General features: G+C 41.2%; 1 protein-coding gene across 1 annotated transcript in view; it reads left to right on the top strand.

Annotated features, from left to right (window-relative positions):
- Positions 1-13889: 13889 nt before the first annotated feature.
- Positions 13890-16142, top strand: part of LOC132885420 (butyrophilin subfamily 1 member A1-like) — a 56213-nt gene continuing 53960 nt past the window's right edge. The window contains exon 1 of the mRNA XM_060920085.1: positions 13890-13976. Coding sequence (XP_060776068.1) covers positions 13973-13976 — 4 coding nt within the window. The 5' untranslated portion in view covers positions 13890-13972. The remainder of the gene's footprint in view (positions 13977-16142) is intronic.

Here is a 16142-nt window from a genome sequence, read left to right as displayed (position 1 = left end):
GCAGACAGCGAGCACATGACATGCCGCACCTGCGACCTGGAGATCAGGTGTGGGTCAAAGATATGCTCGAAATAGGCACAGTTTTGTCTACAGCAGGCACGCCAAGGTCCTACTTCATTGAGACACCTAGAGGCACCTTGTGTAGAAACAGATACCACCTCTCGCCAACCCCTGGAGGGCCTGAAACACCGACTAACTTACCTGAGACAACACCTGAAAATACTACCCCTGATGCAGTGACTACTCATGTCACACCTGAGGTCCAGCAAGATGGCAGTCAACAGACTCCAGTGTGTGAGCAATGCTTTCCTACCAGAATCAGGGCGTCTCCAGCGTACCTGAAAGACTTTGTTTGTTCATAGATTTAGAATCTGAGTGAGCAATGGGACAGAATAATTCCCACACTCAAGTGGAGGGTTTGGGTCGTCCACCCCATCCCTCGTAGATAGGAGGAGAAGAACAGTTGATTGCTGAAAAGACTCCTTTTAAAGACTATTTCATTATTTTGTTGTTATAATAAGAACCTCCTATAAAGAAACGCTAGATGTGTTTACTGAAGTATACACTGAAACATGTTTCATTGCTTACCAAGCACTTATGCTGAAAGGAGATAAAATGTTTACATCAGCACAGGCTGAAAAGTGTTTTGTTGTTGACTTAGCAATAGTGTTTCACAGCTAAACATTATGGTAAAAGGCAGGGTAAGCCATAAGTGTTCTTATTAATATTGATCCGGTTAATACTTGAGTTAAAACACTGTCATATATGTTACATCTGTAAAGTAAATATTTCTCCATTTACAGTTTTTATACTGTTTACTAAGGTCTACTCATGCATCTTCCCAGGGAAGATCCTGTATTTAGAAAGGGGGATGTAGTATTCGGTAAAATACCTGGGTAGGAACCTTGTGGACTTGTATTGTGTTGCACGGAGGAGCATAATAAAGTATGGAATAAACCGACAAGAGGATGTCAAACGTCCTGTGTCAAGCCTCCAGATATTACTCCAGTGTGAATATAAATAACAGAACAGTGTTTGCTCTCACTTTCACAGCTTTCCATGGAAAAGGGACCTGAATCACCAAAGTCATCACTGCAGTAAAACCTGATGTGGATGAAGGGCTCTGAATTGAGGAGTTTCGCATGAAATGTCTTTGGAAAACGTCTGAAAAAGCTTCTTTCCTCTGACAGTTTTTATCACTCATGTTTTTGTTTTCCATGCAGCCCTACTGTGAAGCAGTCGGTCTCCTCAGTTCCCAAATGTTTACAGAGTGTTATTAAAAGTAGAAGTGATGCTGCACAGTGGTAAACATGCCCCTGTCCCGACTCTTTTGAAACATGTTGCTGACATCAAATTCAAAAGGAGCATATAGTTTTCAAAAAACAATAAAATTTCTCAGTTTCAATATTTGATATGTTGTCTTTGTACCATTTTCAATGAAGTATCAGGTTTCCATGATTTGCAAATTATTGCATTCTGTTTTTATTTACAGTTTACACAGTGTCCCAACTTTTTTGGAAGTGGGGTTGGAGAAAAAAGTTGAAGTATGACATGGACTGCACAAAGGGAACTAATTGCACCACACAGTAGTTCAAAGTAACAGCCTGTGAAACAGGTTCTGCAGTAATCGTACTTGTTGTGAAAGCTGCTGTCATTGTTTCTTTGGCATCTCTCCATGTCACTCTGAACAGCAGCATTCTTTGTGACTCGTTCTGGGAACTGAGTGTTCAGTGGCTGGGGTGTGATCTGATCATATTTCTGATACACCATTTCCAGCTCTGCTTGTTCTGGACTAAAAAGTTGTCTTTATGCAATCCACGTAGCCTAAACACATAATTTTTAACCTCAAGTATTTAATTTGTCCAATGAAATCTGTACAAGAACAGAAAGATTATTACAAGAGTTGGCAACAGGTTCAAATCAAACCATAAATGATACGCTTACACAGATTTACTACTGAACACACATCTGTCTATTGGATAACAAGTTGAATCTTACCATAAGTAAGTGGTACAGGCACTTCTCGAACCACTTCCTCTCCAGGTTTAGATTTGGGAAACTTCACTCTGAAGTACTTTGTCCCCTGTTTAGATAACTTACAATCCTGGTGCACATTTTCAATAAAACGCAGACTTACAAGCACGTGTCTAAAAAGTTGATTATTAAAAGATAATAGAAATGTAATTCTGAGATTTTCATGATGAAAGTGTAGGTATTGTATGTTGAGATACCAATCTCAGTTCTTAATTCAGTAAACTATACATACTGGACCTGCAAAATGTCCCTTACCATGAAAAGCCAATCATCTTTGGGTGCCAGTGATTAAGGGTGGCATGAAAGCTCTCAATGCAGCTTGTCTGTGCATCAGGTGAAAGTTTCTCAATATCACTGAGGAGAGTTGTTTTTGTTAATTTGCTCTTCAGTTTGCCATAAGCAGGTGTTCCTGAGGGAAAAAAGCTCCTCAAATGTGCTCGTGAATAAAAAGGGGTTCCTGGTGTGGACTAAAAACAGCTAAGGAACCCTGTAAATTATGGGAAACTGGTTTTACAAGAAGAAACGAGGGTTAAAATAGAATAAAAACAGAGCAGTTTTAATCCATTTCCTTGGTTGAAGCTCCATGATTACAGTTCTTAAACAGGGGATCAGGGGGATTGTTGTGCTTGCTTGCAACATGTCACATGAAAGCAAGCCACTTTGCTTTGATAAGAACCAGCGCTTTGAACCAGAATTTTTTTCCTATTGGTTCGTTCCGAACAGAAACGGAATTTTAACGTTTCCAGTTTTGGGTTCCACCATTAAATAGACGTTCCCGAACCGGTTAGAACAAAAAAATTTAGTTCCCGGAACGGTTAATTACGTTCCCTGTCAGCTGTTTAACAAATGGCTATAAAATTATGTCTCTGTCTCATCCAGCTTAAGCCAAATGTAGGCTAATTCTATTACAACCTTCATTAAATAAGACAAGAAATAATTCAAAACAATTATTATTTCAAATGTTGGCGATTTGGATTCTCAGTATGTCTTCCCATCTACACAAACAGAAAAAGTGCCAAAAATGAAAGATAATTCGTTTAGTGTGTTACCAAAGGCTAGTCAGGCCCTATAGAGGGCTACCGCATGACGTCACCGCGCCGCGAGATTTTGTTAGGCGCCATATTGGAAGACCAAGTACACATCTATGCAAGTACATACATACATAAAACAAACTACACCTGAAATGTAGCCAGGGCCAGTTCTGCCCTAATCTGGACCCGGGTGCAACATCGTGCAAACCCCCCCCCCAAAAAAAAACCCACCAGTCTAAATCAGGACAACCATCACATAACTATAACTATAAACATTTTCGATCAACTATTTTAACTAAATGGGCTATAATAAATAAGCCTGCAGGCAGCCACGGCGGGCTGCCTCAGAAAAGTAACCATTCAATGACACAACTGAAAGCCTGCAGCCACGGCGGGCTGCCTCAGAAAAGTAACCATTTGTCCTACCTTAACTCGTTTTGCATTTTCTGCCTCCTTTTTTGTATTTTCAACCCTCCGTTTATTTTCTTTCCTTTTCTGAAAACCCGATTTGTGTCCAGACATTTTGTTCTGCTACCAACGAACTAACTCGTCAGGTCTCGTCTCTCGAGCCCGCGATGATTCCCGTGGGAGGGGCAACAATTGATACATTTTTACAAACAGCCAATAGGGAGGTTGCAACGTTCAGGCTCTTCTTTGCTCAGACACTCAGTAATGCACTTACTGAGTAATGCACTTACTCACTTATTATCACGTGGAGACGTGATAGTAGTCCACCTTCCCACTCTCTCCATTCAGTCAGCGAACGTCACACAGGAAGTGAACCCCAGCGGGTCATAAAAACTTGCGCAGGAGAAGAATGACTTTTTTATTTGTAGGCTACGGAAACTTTGAGGAACAAAATAAAAACCGGTATTAACCGGTTAACATTATTTTTAATAAGCGTTTCTGTTCTGGAACATTAAAAATAATAAAGTTTCTGGTTTTGTTTCTGTTCCATGTGAAATAGAAAAAGTTCCCGGTTTTCGTTTTCGTTCCTTGAACCGGTTCAAAGCCCTGATAAGAACACCAAACCCAGGTGCTGTAGATGTTGCACACCAGTACATGTGCCGGCGAATACCCTTCATCCACTCACTAATGTTTTGGCACCTCTTTTCTTTGCTTGTTTGTAGGAGCTTCTTGGTGACTGATCTCGCCACATGCCAGATATCATAAAAATGATTGGTCTCCTTACATTTTTCACTTATCCACTTTTCAAGCCCTCGATGCTGGTCTGATATAAATGTCCTCATGGACACCCCATCATTAGTTAGTGATGCAAAAGACCTTTTTGCTCCTTCCAGTTCTGTCTGTTGACTGCCACCAGTTTCATTTGCCTGTAAAATGTTCAAGAAGGAGCGGCATGGTGGTGTAGTGGTTAGCGCTGTCACCTCACAGCAAGAAGGTCCGGGTTCGAGCCCCGTAGCCGGCGAGGGCCTTTCTGTGCGGAGTTTGCATGTTCTCCCCGTATCCGCGTGGGTTTCCTCCAGGTGCTCCGGTTTCCCCCACAGTCCAAAGACATGAAGCTTAGGTTAACTGGTGACTCTAAATTGACCGTAGGTGTGAATGTGAGTGTGAATGGTTGTCTGTGTCTATGTGTCAGCCCTGTGATGACCTGGCGACTTGTCCAGGGTGTACCCCGCCTTTCACCCGTAGTCAGCTGGGATAGGCTCCAGCTTGCCTGCGACCCTGTGGAACAGGATAAAGCAGCTAGAGATAATGAGAGGAGATGTTCAAGAAGATAAATTATTTGTTGTGGCACATAAATGGAGCATTATAGCACTGATTTGATCCAATTAAAATCATATTATGAAACTGAATATTGCAGTCAGCTGGGATTTGGGTATTTAAAAATGAATATTTTTTTTTTGAGATGGGCTTTTATTACAGGGTCTGTGGTTACAAATAAACCAAAAATAGTGTGTTTTGGTATCTACAGTGGTGCTTGAAAGTTTGTGAACCCTTTAGAATTTTCTATATTTCTGCATAAATATGACCTAAAATATCATCAGATTTTCACACAAATCCTAAAAGTAGATAAAGAGAATCCAGTTAAACAAATGAGACAAAAATATTATACTTGGTCATTTATTTATTGAGGAAAATGATCCAATATTACATGTCTGTGAGTGACAAAAGTATGGGAACCTCTAGGATTAGCAGTAAATTTGAAGGTGAAATTCGAGTCGGGTGTTTTCAATTATTGGATGACAATCAGGTGTGAGTGGGCACCCTGTTTTATTTAAAGAACAGGGATCTATCAAAGTCTGATCTTCACAACCCATGTTTGTGGAAGTGTATCATGGCACAAACAAAGGAGATTTCTGAGGACCTCAGAAAAAGCGTTGTTGATGCTCATCAGGCTGGAAAAGGTTATAAAACCATCTCTAAAGAGTTTGGACTCCACCAATCCACAGTCAGACAGATTGTGTACAAATGGAAGAAATTCAAGACCATTGTTACCCTCCCCAGGAGTGGTCGACCAACAAAGATCACTCCAAGAGCAAGGCATGTCATAGTCGGCGAGGTCACAAAGGACCCCAGGGTAACTCCTAAGCAACTGAAGGCCTCTCTCACATTGGCTAATGTTCATGAGTCCACCATCAGGAGAACACTGAACAACAATGGTGTGCATGGCAGGGTTGCAAGGAGAAAGCCACTGCTCTCCAAAAAGAACATTGCTGCTCATCTGCAGCTTGCTAAAGATCACATGGACAAGCCAGAAGGCTATTGGAAAAATTTTTGTGGATGGATGAGACCAAAATAGAACTTCTTGGTTTAAATGAGAAGCATTATGTTTGGAGAAAGGAAAACACTGCATTCCAGCATAAGAACCTTATCCCATCTGTGAAACATGGTGGTGGTAGTATCATGGTTTGGGCCTGTTTTGCTGCATCTGGGCCAGGACGGCTTGCCATCATTGATGGAACAATGAATTCTGAATTATACCAGTGAATTCTAAAGGAAAATGTCAGGACATCTGTCCATGAACTGAATCTCACGAGAAGGTGGGTCATGCAGCAAGACAACGACCCTAAGCATGCAAGTTGTTCTACCAAAGAATGGTTAAAGAAGAATAAAGTTAATGTTTTGGAATGGCCAAGTTAAAGTCCTGACCTTAATCAAATCGAAATGTTGTGGAAGGACCTGAAGCGAGCAGTTCCCAGAGTTGAAGCTGTTCTGTATGGTGGAATGGGCTAAAATTCCTCCAAGCCGGCGTGCAGGACTGATCAACAGTTACCGGAAACATTTAGTTGTAGTTATTGCTGCATAAGGGGGTCACACCAGATACTGAAAGCAAAGGTTCACATACTTTTGCCACTAACAGATATGTAATATTGGATCATTTTCCTCAATAAATAAATGACTAAGTATAATATTTTTGTCTCATTTGTTTAACTGGGTCCGCTTTATCTACTTTTAGGACTTGTGTGAAAATCTGATGATGTTTTAGGCCATATTTATGCAGAAATATAGAACATTCTAAAGGGTTCACAAACTTTCAAGCACCACTGTACTGGTTGACATTAACTCCACAAGTAGCAGGAAACTCACCTGAACAAGTTCAAAATGTACAGTTTCATTGATGGATGACAATACCTGGTGTAAACACCATATTTTGCCGAGTGTCCCATGGAAATGAAATGGCCATCTCCAGACCATACCACTCTACTCATCCCCTTCACTTTGTCCACAAGACTTTTTCTGTCTGTCCGCCAGTAGTGAAATACAGATGGGAATAGAAGTTGTTTTTGGTGAGCAAAGAATGGACGAGCAGAATACACAGCAAGACCCGTATGTGGAAATATCCACAAAACTTTGCTGATTGATTCTCCAGCCTTCAGCACAGCAAAACTTAGCATGATGTTACCAGCTGGATGTCGCTCCAAAACAAATGGCTGAGATTACCAGACAAAGCTGACAGTGCCGTGTGTACACTGTTGTGTAACGGTGACCATCGTTCCATTCCCTCATCCACACCTTGGGCTTTTCCTCTTTACAATCGAAGCAGAAAAGAGAAAACACCCTAAAAAGCAAACTATAAAGTACATTGAACTTTGGCTCACTGTATTCTGGAATTGTTGGAACAATCCTTAAAAAGAAAAACACTGTATTATTATTATTATTATTATGCCAAAGAGCATGAGAAAAACAATAATTTCTCCAACCAACAAAATTCTTACCTCACATTGTTGTCTCCAGGTTCAGTTTTCCTTCTCTGTCCCATCAGTTTCACTTTATTCATCATCCATGGACTCGGAGTGCGAACACTTGTGCTGGAAAGTGGTGTTTGCCCCAAAGGTGTCAGGGCTTCTCCAAGGGCAGTGGGTGTTGCTTGGGTCTCTGTTGGTGTTGATGTTTAGGGGATATCTCCTGGAAGAGTAGTTGATGGACATGGTTGGGGAGGTGTTGATGTTGTTTCCTTGTCAATGCTACTGCTGGTTTCATCTTCAGGCCATTCTGTCACTGACAATTGAGTAGATTTTTGCTTTTTGTTACCAACCAGACCAGATCCTGTATCTCTCTTGTGCTAAATAAAAGTGCATAGAAATTGTTTTAAATTATATTTCATTGCAAACAAAGTGCTTTGTTCTCACTTGTCTTTCTGGTGAAATTAAGCTACATTTATTTTAATGTTTATGCCATATTACCACTGGCATAACAGCATGAACTACAACATGAAACCCAGCCCTTCATTTTCAGTTTACTTTTAGTGGTACAGATGAAGCTCTTTACGAAACAATACCTAGATTTTTTTTTTTTTTTGCATAATGAATAATAAATGGGCTAGCCTGAATGTTTATTCATTCTTCCAGCTCTATAAGAATAGGTCTTAATAGTCTTACCTGTGAGGAAGATCTGTGAAATGAACAGTAAGAGCAATAAATCATGCGACGCAGATTGTTCACCCACTATTGACATAAAATAAAACATTTTGGTGTATAAACTTATCGTTTTTGGCGTTCACTAATGATTTCGCAGAATGGCCTGTAGTTTATTTTCACCAACCATCAAGGCAGAATACCTTCTTTCATATCAGCTCTCTTTGAAATGTGCTGAGTATAGTGAAGTATATTTGCTCAAAGGTTCACGAAAGGCCAGGAGATGCCCCTGCACAGATTTGACCCATTTTCGTCTCAGATAGGAACTGATGTATCCTTATACCAGGGTAAAAGCTGTGTTCAAACAACTAACATTATTTGGTGCTCCAGTGACACAGTACCAGTTCACCCAATACGCGCATTGCGTAGGGCCCCGCAAACTCATAGGGGCCCAGTGGGAAAAAAAAAAACAAAAAAATGTGATGACGTGACCATCCGTCGCGCTGCTCGGGCATGTCAGATTCCCAGTGCATGTGCATCAACCAAGCAAGATGAAGCGGAGTTATCCCTCGGGGAGTGAAAAAAGGAAAAAGAAACTGCATGAAAATGAACAGCGGGAACAGCAGTCAGGTAACTCTCCTCTCCGGGTGGGAGAGTGGGAGGGACGGGGCTAGTCGGTGTTTGACCTACATAACAGGGCGGTGAGCCCTGGGTGAACCCCGGACGGTCTCCGTGTGCGTCTTGCTGGCTTCTACAATTTAAGTGTTATATCAGTCGTTCTGAGTGTAGTTACAACTGCACTTATACAAAATGGAAGGTAATGGATAAATATTTACTAAGATTGAATTTTGTTTGCTTGGATAGCCCACAGGCAAATATAGATGCAGATATATTAGTGAATAAATAAAACTCGTGAAATATTATGACAAATGGTGCTAAATAGGCTAAATAATAATCTAAATCACCTACATTTTAAGTACAGTATCTGAAGGTAAAACAAGTGCAGCCAGTTTGATGGAGCTGAATTAATAGTAGCTTTATCTATATTTTACAGGTGCTATGCTTAAGTGTCTAACAAGCAGCACAGAGTCCAGCCAGTCAGCCAGTGGAGGGACAGAACCAGATAGGATAGGCACAGATGAGCCACCTTCAACCAGCACAGATGAGTCATATGCAGCTGCCTCAGCCAGTACAAGCAGCAGCACAGGTCCAGTACAGCCACCGTTGTCCAGTACAGATACAGGGGAAGAACAGGCAGCCTCAGCCACTATTCACACAATCACGTGTGCACAGCAAGCATCAGAAGCTAGCTCAGGCCCTAAAGCAACAGTCTCTGCTCCACCAAATGATCCAGCAGACTGGTCCCCAGTCTTAACGGACTGTATGCGGACTGAGTTAGTGTGCAGAGGTCCATTCAAGCCAGGAGTAGATTTTTCTTACCCTAAAGACAAGTCCAGAAGAGGGTTCCATCCAGGATTATTACAGAGGCGGCTGTCAAATGGTGAAAAGATTACCAGGAGCTGGCTTTCACACTCAGTGAAAAACAACGATGTGTATTGTTTTTGCTGTAAGCTCTTTTCCACAAAAAAAAAAACACAAAATAATAGGAGAAGGTGTTAATGACTGGTCAAATACCAACGCCATTCTGAAGCAGCATGAGGGTAGTCCTGAACACACAAGCAATATGATTAAGTGGAGAGAACTTGATCTGCGCTTAAGTCATGGAAAAACACTTGACCACATAGAAATGACAGCTTTGGAGGCTGAAAGAAAGAGATGGCGAGATGTCCTTACACGCCTCATAAGTATCACACAGTCTCTAGCTGAAAGAAACCTAGCATTCAGAGGTTCATCAGATAAGCTCTTCCAACCAGATAATGGAAACTTTCTAAAAGAGGTTGAATTATTAGCTAAATTTGACCGTTTTGGAAAATCACATCAACATAATTAAAGACGGAGAGACACATGCTCATTACCTTAGTAAGGACATACAGAATGAGCTGCTACAGCTTGTGAGTGACAGGATTCTCACAACTATTGTGACTCAAGTGAGAGATTCAAAATACTTCTCCATTATCTTAGACTGTACACCTGACATTAGTCACCAGGAGCAGATGTCCATTATCCTCAGAAGTGTGGCTTTAAAGGGACAGCCAGAGATAAAGGAGCACTTCCTCGGCTTTGTGAATGTTGAGGCTACAACTGGCTTAAGTCTGTCTACAGTCATCTTGGACAAGCTGACTGATCTGAAAATTCCATTTGACAATTGCAGAGGGCAAGCCTATGACAATGGGGCCAATATGAAAGGTAAACACCAAGGAGTACAAGCCAGACTGTTGAGAATGAATCCCAGAGCTGTGTTTGTTCCATGTGGTGCACACACATTAAACCTCGTCATTGCAGATGCTGCCAAATCCTCCAAAGATGCTGTTGGTTTTTTTGGCTATGTACAAAAGCTGTTCACCTTTTTTTCTGCTGGCACACAAAGGTGGAATATCTTGAAACAACATGTGAACATAACAGTGAAGTCATGGACTGACACAAGATGGGAGAGCAGGTTTCAAAGTGTCCATGCAGTCAGGTATCAGGCCTCTGAGATTCGAGAAGCCTTACTGGAAGCCAGACAGAAGATTAATGATCCTGTGGCGAAAGTGGAGGCACAGATACTGTCAAGAACAAATACAGTGAACAAGCTCCTCCAATCTGCTTCAATGCAGCTTGACATAGCTGTGCAGTTAATCTCAAATCCAAAAGCCTCTCTCACTCAATACCGGGACACTGGATTCTCAGATGCCCAGACAACAGCCAGAAGCATTTGTGAGGAAATGAATGTAGAAGCTGTTTTGAAGGACAAGAGGCTGAGAACCAGCAAAAAGCATTTTAGCTACGAAGCACCTGATGAGCCAGTGGCTGATGCACTGCAGAATCTTGAGGTCAGCTTCTTCAACATTGTGGTTGATTCCACAATAGCATCCATTGATGAACAAATTGAAAATCTGCACCAGGTGAAGACTAAATATGGAGTAGTGCTGAACTTCAGCACTGCATGTCAGATGTCCAGTGACTCCTTAAAGGCTCAGTGTATGGAACTTGAGAAAACTCTGACCTTCAACCAAGACTGTGACATCAGTGGAGTTGATCTGGCAAACGAAATCAAGAATTTACCTGACCTACCATCAGCTAATATGACTGCCTTTGAGCTGCTTTCTTTCCTTTGTGAGAAAAATCTGGAGGAACTCTATCCTAACCTTTGGAGAGCCCTGAGAATTGCTGTCACTCTGCCTGTGACAGTTGCCTCAGCTGAGAGGAGCTTCAGCAAGTTAAAAATGATCAAAAACTATCTGAGATCTTCCATGTCCCAGGAACGTCTGAGTGGTTTGGCCATCATGAGCATCAACCATGATGTGGGGAAGCAAATATCATATGATGACATTATTGATGATTTTGCATCCAGAAAGTGCAGAAAGGGACATTTTTAATGGTGAGTAATTTGTTACACATTTAGTTCGATTTGATTTGGTCTGATTTGGTTTGTATTTATTTGGAGTTAGACCAATAGGTGGCGACACTAGTGCAATATGTTTAAAGGGGGGGATGAGTGGAGGCACTGGGTATCAGGTGCGACTATTGAACATTTTGGGGTTCAGTTAAGAGGGCCCCTTAGCAGAATTTTGCCTAGGGCCCCATGGAGGTCTGAACCGGCTCTGCAGGGACACAATATCGACCTCCTCCTTTCTGGCGTTTACTGTCCACCATAGTGAAATGCGATATGTGATGGTAAATTCACAACCAACATGACATTATGGCGGTGTTGTAAAATATGTTTGGCCGCGATACACGAACAGAAAATTTTTTAGGAAACCCATGAAACTTCTTTGCCTCATATAAACGTCAGTTTTTATTGTTGTCATCTCAAACATTGCAATTTTATGATTCAATACTATCTTTATTGAAATACGTCAAACATTTTGCTTCATTTGCAGTTTAAGGGTGCGTTTTCCCTATATAATAATAATAATAATAATAATAATAATAAGAAGAAGAAGAAGAAGAAGAAGAAGAAAATGATGAAGAAAAGTTTAATTATTATTTTTAAATATTCCAAAAATCTAATTGATGTGTATAACTACATTCAGTCAAGTCAAGTTTATTTGTCTAGTGCTTTTAACAACAGAGATTGTCACAAAGCATCTTTACAGAAAATTAAAGACTTTAAATATGAGCTAATTTTATCCCTAATTTATCCCCTAATTTATTATTTATTAATAATAAGGGTTTGGTGACACGCCTAGTTTTCTGCGACCCAATCCACATCTCAGGTGACCACAAGGTTGAGAACCTGTGATTGAAAATGAAGTACAAAAAAGTGTGCAAAGAGCCAAAACAATGGTGATCAGTCATTGGTCAGTGGGCTCAATGGTGGCCAGTGATTGGTTGTTGAGCAGTGGGAGCTCAGTGGTTAAGACATTTGGACTGCTAATCCAAATGCGAATGATTAGACTACAGTATACTGAAATTTTATATTAATAAATGGTTGCAAACTAAAAAAAATAAACAACAACAACAAAACACTTTAACAAGTTTATTTTGGATTTTTAAAATTATTATTTTTAACTTCTGCCATTCTCATCTCATCTCATAATGAGATGAGAAGATGAGAATGAGAACTTCTGCCATTACTATTTTTTGCCTTGCGCACCCCCTCGAGGCAGTCTGTGCTCCCCCTGGTGTACCTGTACCACACTTTGGGAAACCTGGAAGTAGGAAGAACTTTCTCACTACTTGCCATGGTGACTCATAGTATCCAAGCACCATTGATGATGGCTTTTTATATTCATCATGCATGCACTTGAACATACTCAAGAGTTGACTGAACGAACTCAGATCAGCTGTTCTGGAACCAAAAACATGGAGTTTCCCATCTCAGGGTTCATCAACTCAGAGTTCAGGGTTCGGCTCAGAGTTTGTTAAATATGCTTTCTGAAATAGCCCCAGTTGTATAAATGAGAGGAAAGTTCCTCTGGATAAGGGCGGTGTTGGGAACAGTGGTGCTCAGTGATTGATTGTTGGGGAAAATGGTGCTCAGTGATTGATTGTTCAATACACAACTTGTATAAACAGCAGCTATGATGTAAGCTGTTCACTCAAAGTCAGGAGGCTCTCAGCACCACTGAACACCACTGAACCAATGAACTACACTTCCCAGAATGCTCTGCAACTGAACAACTATAAACCACAACACATGGCTCACTCATGACCACTTTTCACTTTCACAGTGTCCAGACCAGTGAGTGTATATTTGAGTGAACGTCCCAACAGGGGGTCAAAAGTGAAGCCCAAATGTGTCTGAGGTCTGTTCGCTGGTTACAGTACAGTTTTTAACCCCGCCCATTCCCATGTTAGTGAAAGGAGACTGAGCCAAACCTCCATTTTTAGTTCCATCTCCACAAATTATTCTCAGGAATAGTGTCCTGTAGTTTTTCAGTTGACCTTAATATCTTCCCCAACATGATGATAAATGAGTTTTATAGGAATTGTTTTGTGATAAATTAAAGGCTGTGGTTGACTGACGACTTCAGCTTTTGACTTCACCAACGCGCTGTTTTAAGCTGCACTTTAAATCATTCATCATGGACGTGCACGTGGTGTCGGGGTGGATGAAAGGTGGACCAACTGGGTGCTCCTTGAGTTTCAACACATTTTTCCTTTATGTACAAACTGAGATGGGGTCGAAGTGAATGGGTTTTGGGAAGCATCGATAAAATGACTGACATGAGACACATGTAAGCAACCACTCCGGACAGTAACACAGCTTTTTCAACAGGTTTTCTCAGCCACAGTAAAACCTTGTTTGACATTTTTTGTACTTATTTGTACAAGTAAGAAATGAAAAATATTTAAATTTGGACCATTACAATTTTCAACAAAGTTAGTGACCTCAGAGATACAACCTGAATTCTTAGCGTGCTTCTGTAGAAAAAGGGTGTGTTTAATAAAACAGGTTACAGAAATGAAAGCACACCAAACTGAAGTGTGCACAGAGACAAAGAGGCTTTATCTTTTAGCGTCTTCTTATAAACCTTAAAAATGAGTGAGTATTTTGAGTTTTTGACAGAACTGATGTGTAAAATTGTTCACTGAGTGAAAGTTGTTCCTTGTAAATGTTGTAAATGTTATTGATGGCTTGTGAAACAGACTGAAGTAATAATGATAAACTGTCTTTCATTCTGTTTTTGTGTGACTCTCCTGATTCTCTACAGCTTTATGGAATCTCAATCAGATATCTGTGCGTGTGTGTGTGTGTGTGTGTGTGTGTGTGTGTGTGTGTTAGCTATATACAGTGAATTCTAAGCTCATTTTACTACTTCAGGGTTTATTTCCCTCAGAGTTGTGTACATTTGAGTTATAAAAGCTGTTTTTGAGAAAACTGGTTTCTGGAATTGTAAAGGGCATATAAACTTATGAAAACTCGTAACTGTTTTAATGTAAATGTGAGCAACCTCAAATCAATGGCTTCACTTAACCTTCTTCTTCTTCTTTTGGCTGCTCCCGATTAGGGGTCGCCACAGCGGATCTTTCATCTCCATTGCTCCCTGTCTTCCGCATCCTTCTCTACCACACCTGCCACTTCCATGTCCTCTCTCACCACATCCATGTATCTCCTCTTTGGCCTTCCTCGTTTTTGTTTGCCTGGCAGCTCCATCCTCAACATTCTCCTTCCCACATGCTCTGCATCTCTTCTCAGTATGTGCCCATACCATCTCAGTCTCATCTCTCTTAGCTTAATTCCCAAGCTCTCCACATGTGCTGTCCCTCTGATGTGCTCGTTCCTTATCCTGTCCAACCTTGTCACTCCCATCGCAAACCTTAACATCCTCAACTCCGCCACCTCCAACTTTGCCTCCTGTCTTTTCCTTAAGGGTACGGTCTCCAATCCATACATCACAGCTGGTCTCACTACTGTCTTATACATCTTACCTTTCACTTTTGCTGTGACTTTCCTATCACAAATGACTCCCGAAATCCTTCTCCAACTGCTCCACCCTGCCTGCGCTCTCTTTCTCACCTCACTATCGCAGCCCCCATTTTCCTGCACAGTTGACCCCAGGTACTTGAATTCACAAACTTTCTTTACATCTACTCCTTGCATCTTTACTACACTCTCATCCCCATTCTCATTGATGCACATGTATTCTGTTTTGCTACTGCTCACCTTCATTCCTCTTCATTCCAATGCATACCTCCATCTCTCCAAACCCAACTCAACCTCCTTTCTACTTTCACCACATATCACAATATCATCCGCAAACATCACGTTCCATGGTGACTCTTGCCTCACTTCGTCCGTCAAGCTATCCATCACTATGTCAAACAAAAAAGGACTCAAAGCAGATCCTTGATGGAGTCCCACCTTCACCTTGAACCATTCAGTCGTTCCAACTGCACACCTCACTGCTGTTTCACTGTTCTCATACATGTCTTGTACCACTCTAATATACTTCTCATTCACTCCACTCTTTCTCATACAATACCATAACTCATCTCTCGGCACTCTATCATATGCCTTCTCCAGGTCTACAAACACACAATGTAGCTTTCTATGGCCTTCTCTGTACTTCTCCATTAACATTCTTGAAGCAAAAATTGCATCCGATGTGCTCTTCCTTGGCATAAACCCGTACTGCTGTTCACAGATTGCTACCTCTCTTCTCAATCTCGCCTCCAATACCTTTTCCCATAGCTTCATGGTGTGGCTCATCAATTTTATTCCTCTGTAATTACTGCAGCTCTGTACATCTCCCTTATTCTTGTATATTGGGACTAGCACACTCTTTCTCCATTCATTTTGCATTTTCTCATTCTTGAGGATCTTATTGAACAATCTTGTTCGGAACTCCACAGCCATATCACCCAAACATCTCCAAGCCTCAATCGGGAGACCATCTGGTCCGACTGCTTTCCCAGTCTTCATTCTTTTCATGGCTGCCCTCACTTCATCCTTACTAACCAACTCTGCTTCCTGATTTGCTGTCTCCAACGAATCTGACCTTTTCTCTCTTGGATTCTCCTCATTTCATAAATCCTCAAAGTACTATTTCCACCTTCTTAATACACTCTGTCAGCACATTTCCATTTACATCTTTCATCACTCTTACCCACTGTACATCTCTCGCTTCCCTGTTTCTCTGCCTAGCTAGTCTGTACAGGTCTTTTTCTCCTTCTTTGGTCTCCAGTCTTTCGTACAACTCCTGGTATA

Source organism: Neoarius graeffei, chromosome 1 (assembly GCF_027579695.1).
Source record: "Neoarius graeffei isolate fNeoGra1 chromosome 1, fNeoGra1.pri, whole genome shotgun sequence".
Taxonomy (NCBI): Eukaryota; Metazoa; Chordata; class Actinopteri; order Siluriformes; family Ariidae; genus Neoarius; species Neoarius graeffei.
Note: the sequence above shows the minus strand (reverse complement) of the source record. Positions and strands in the feature narration are given on the sequence as shown.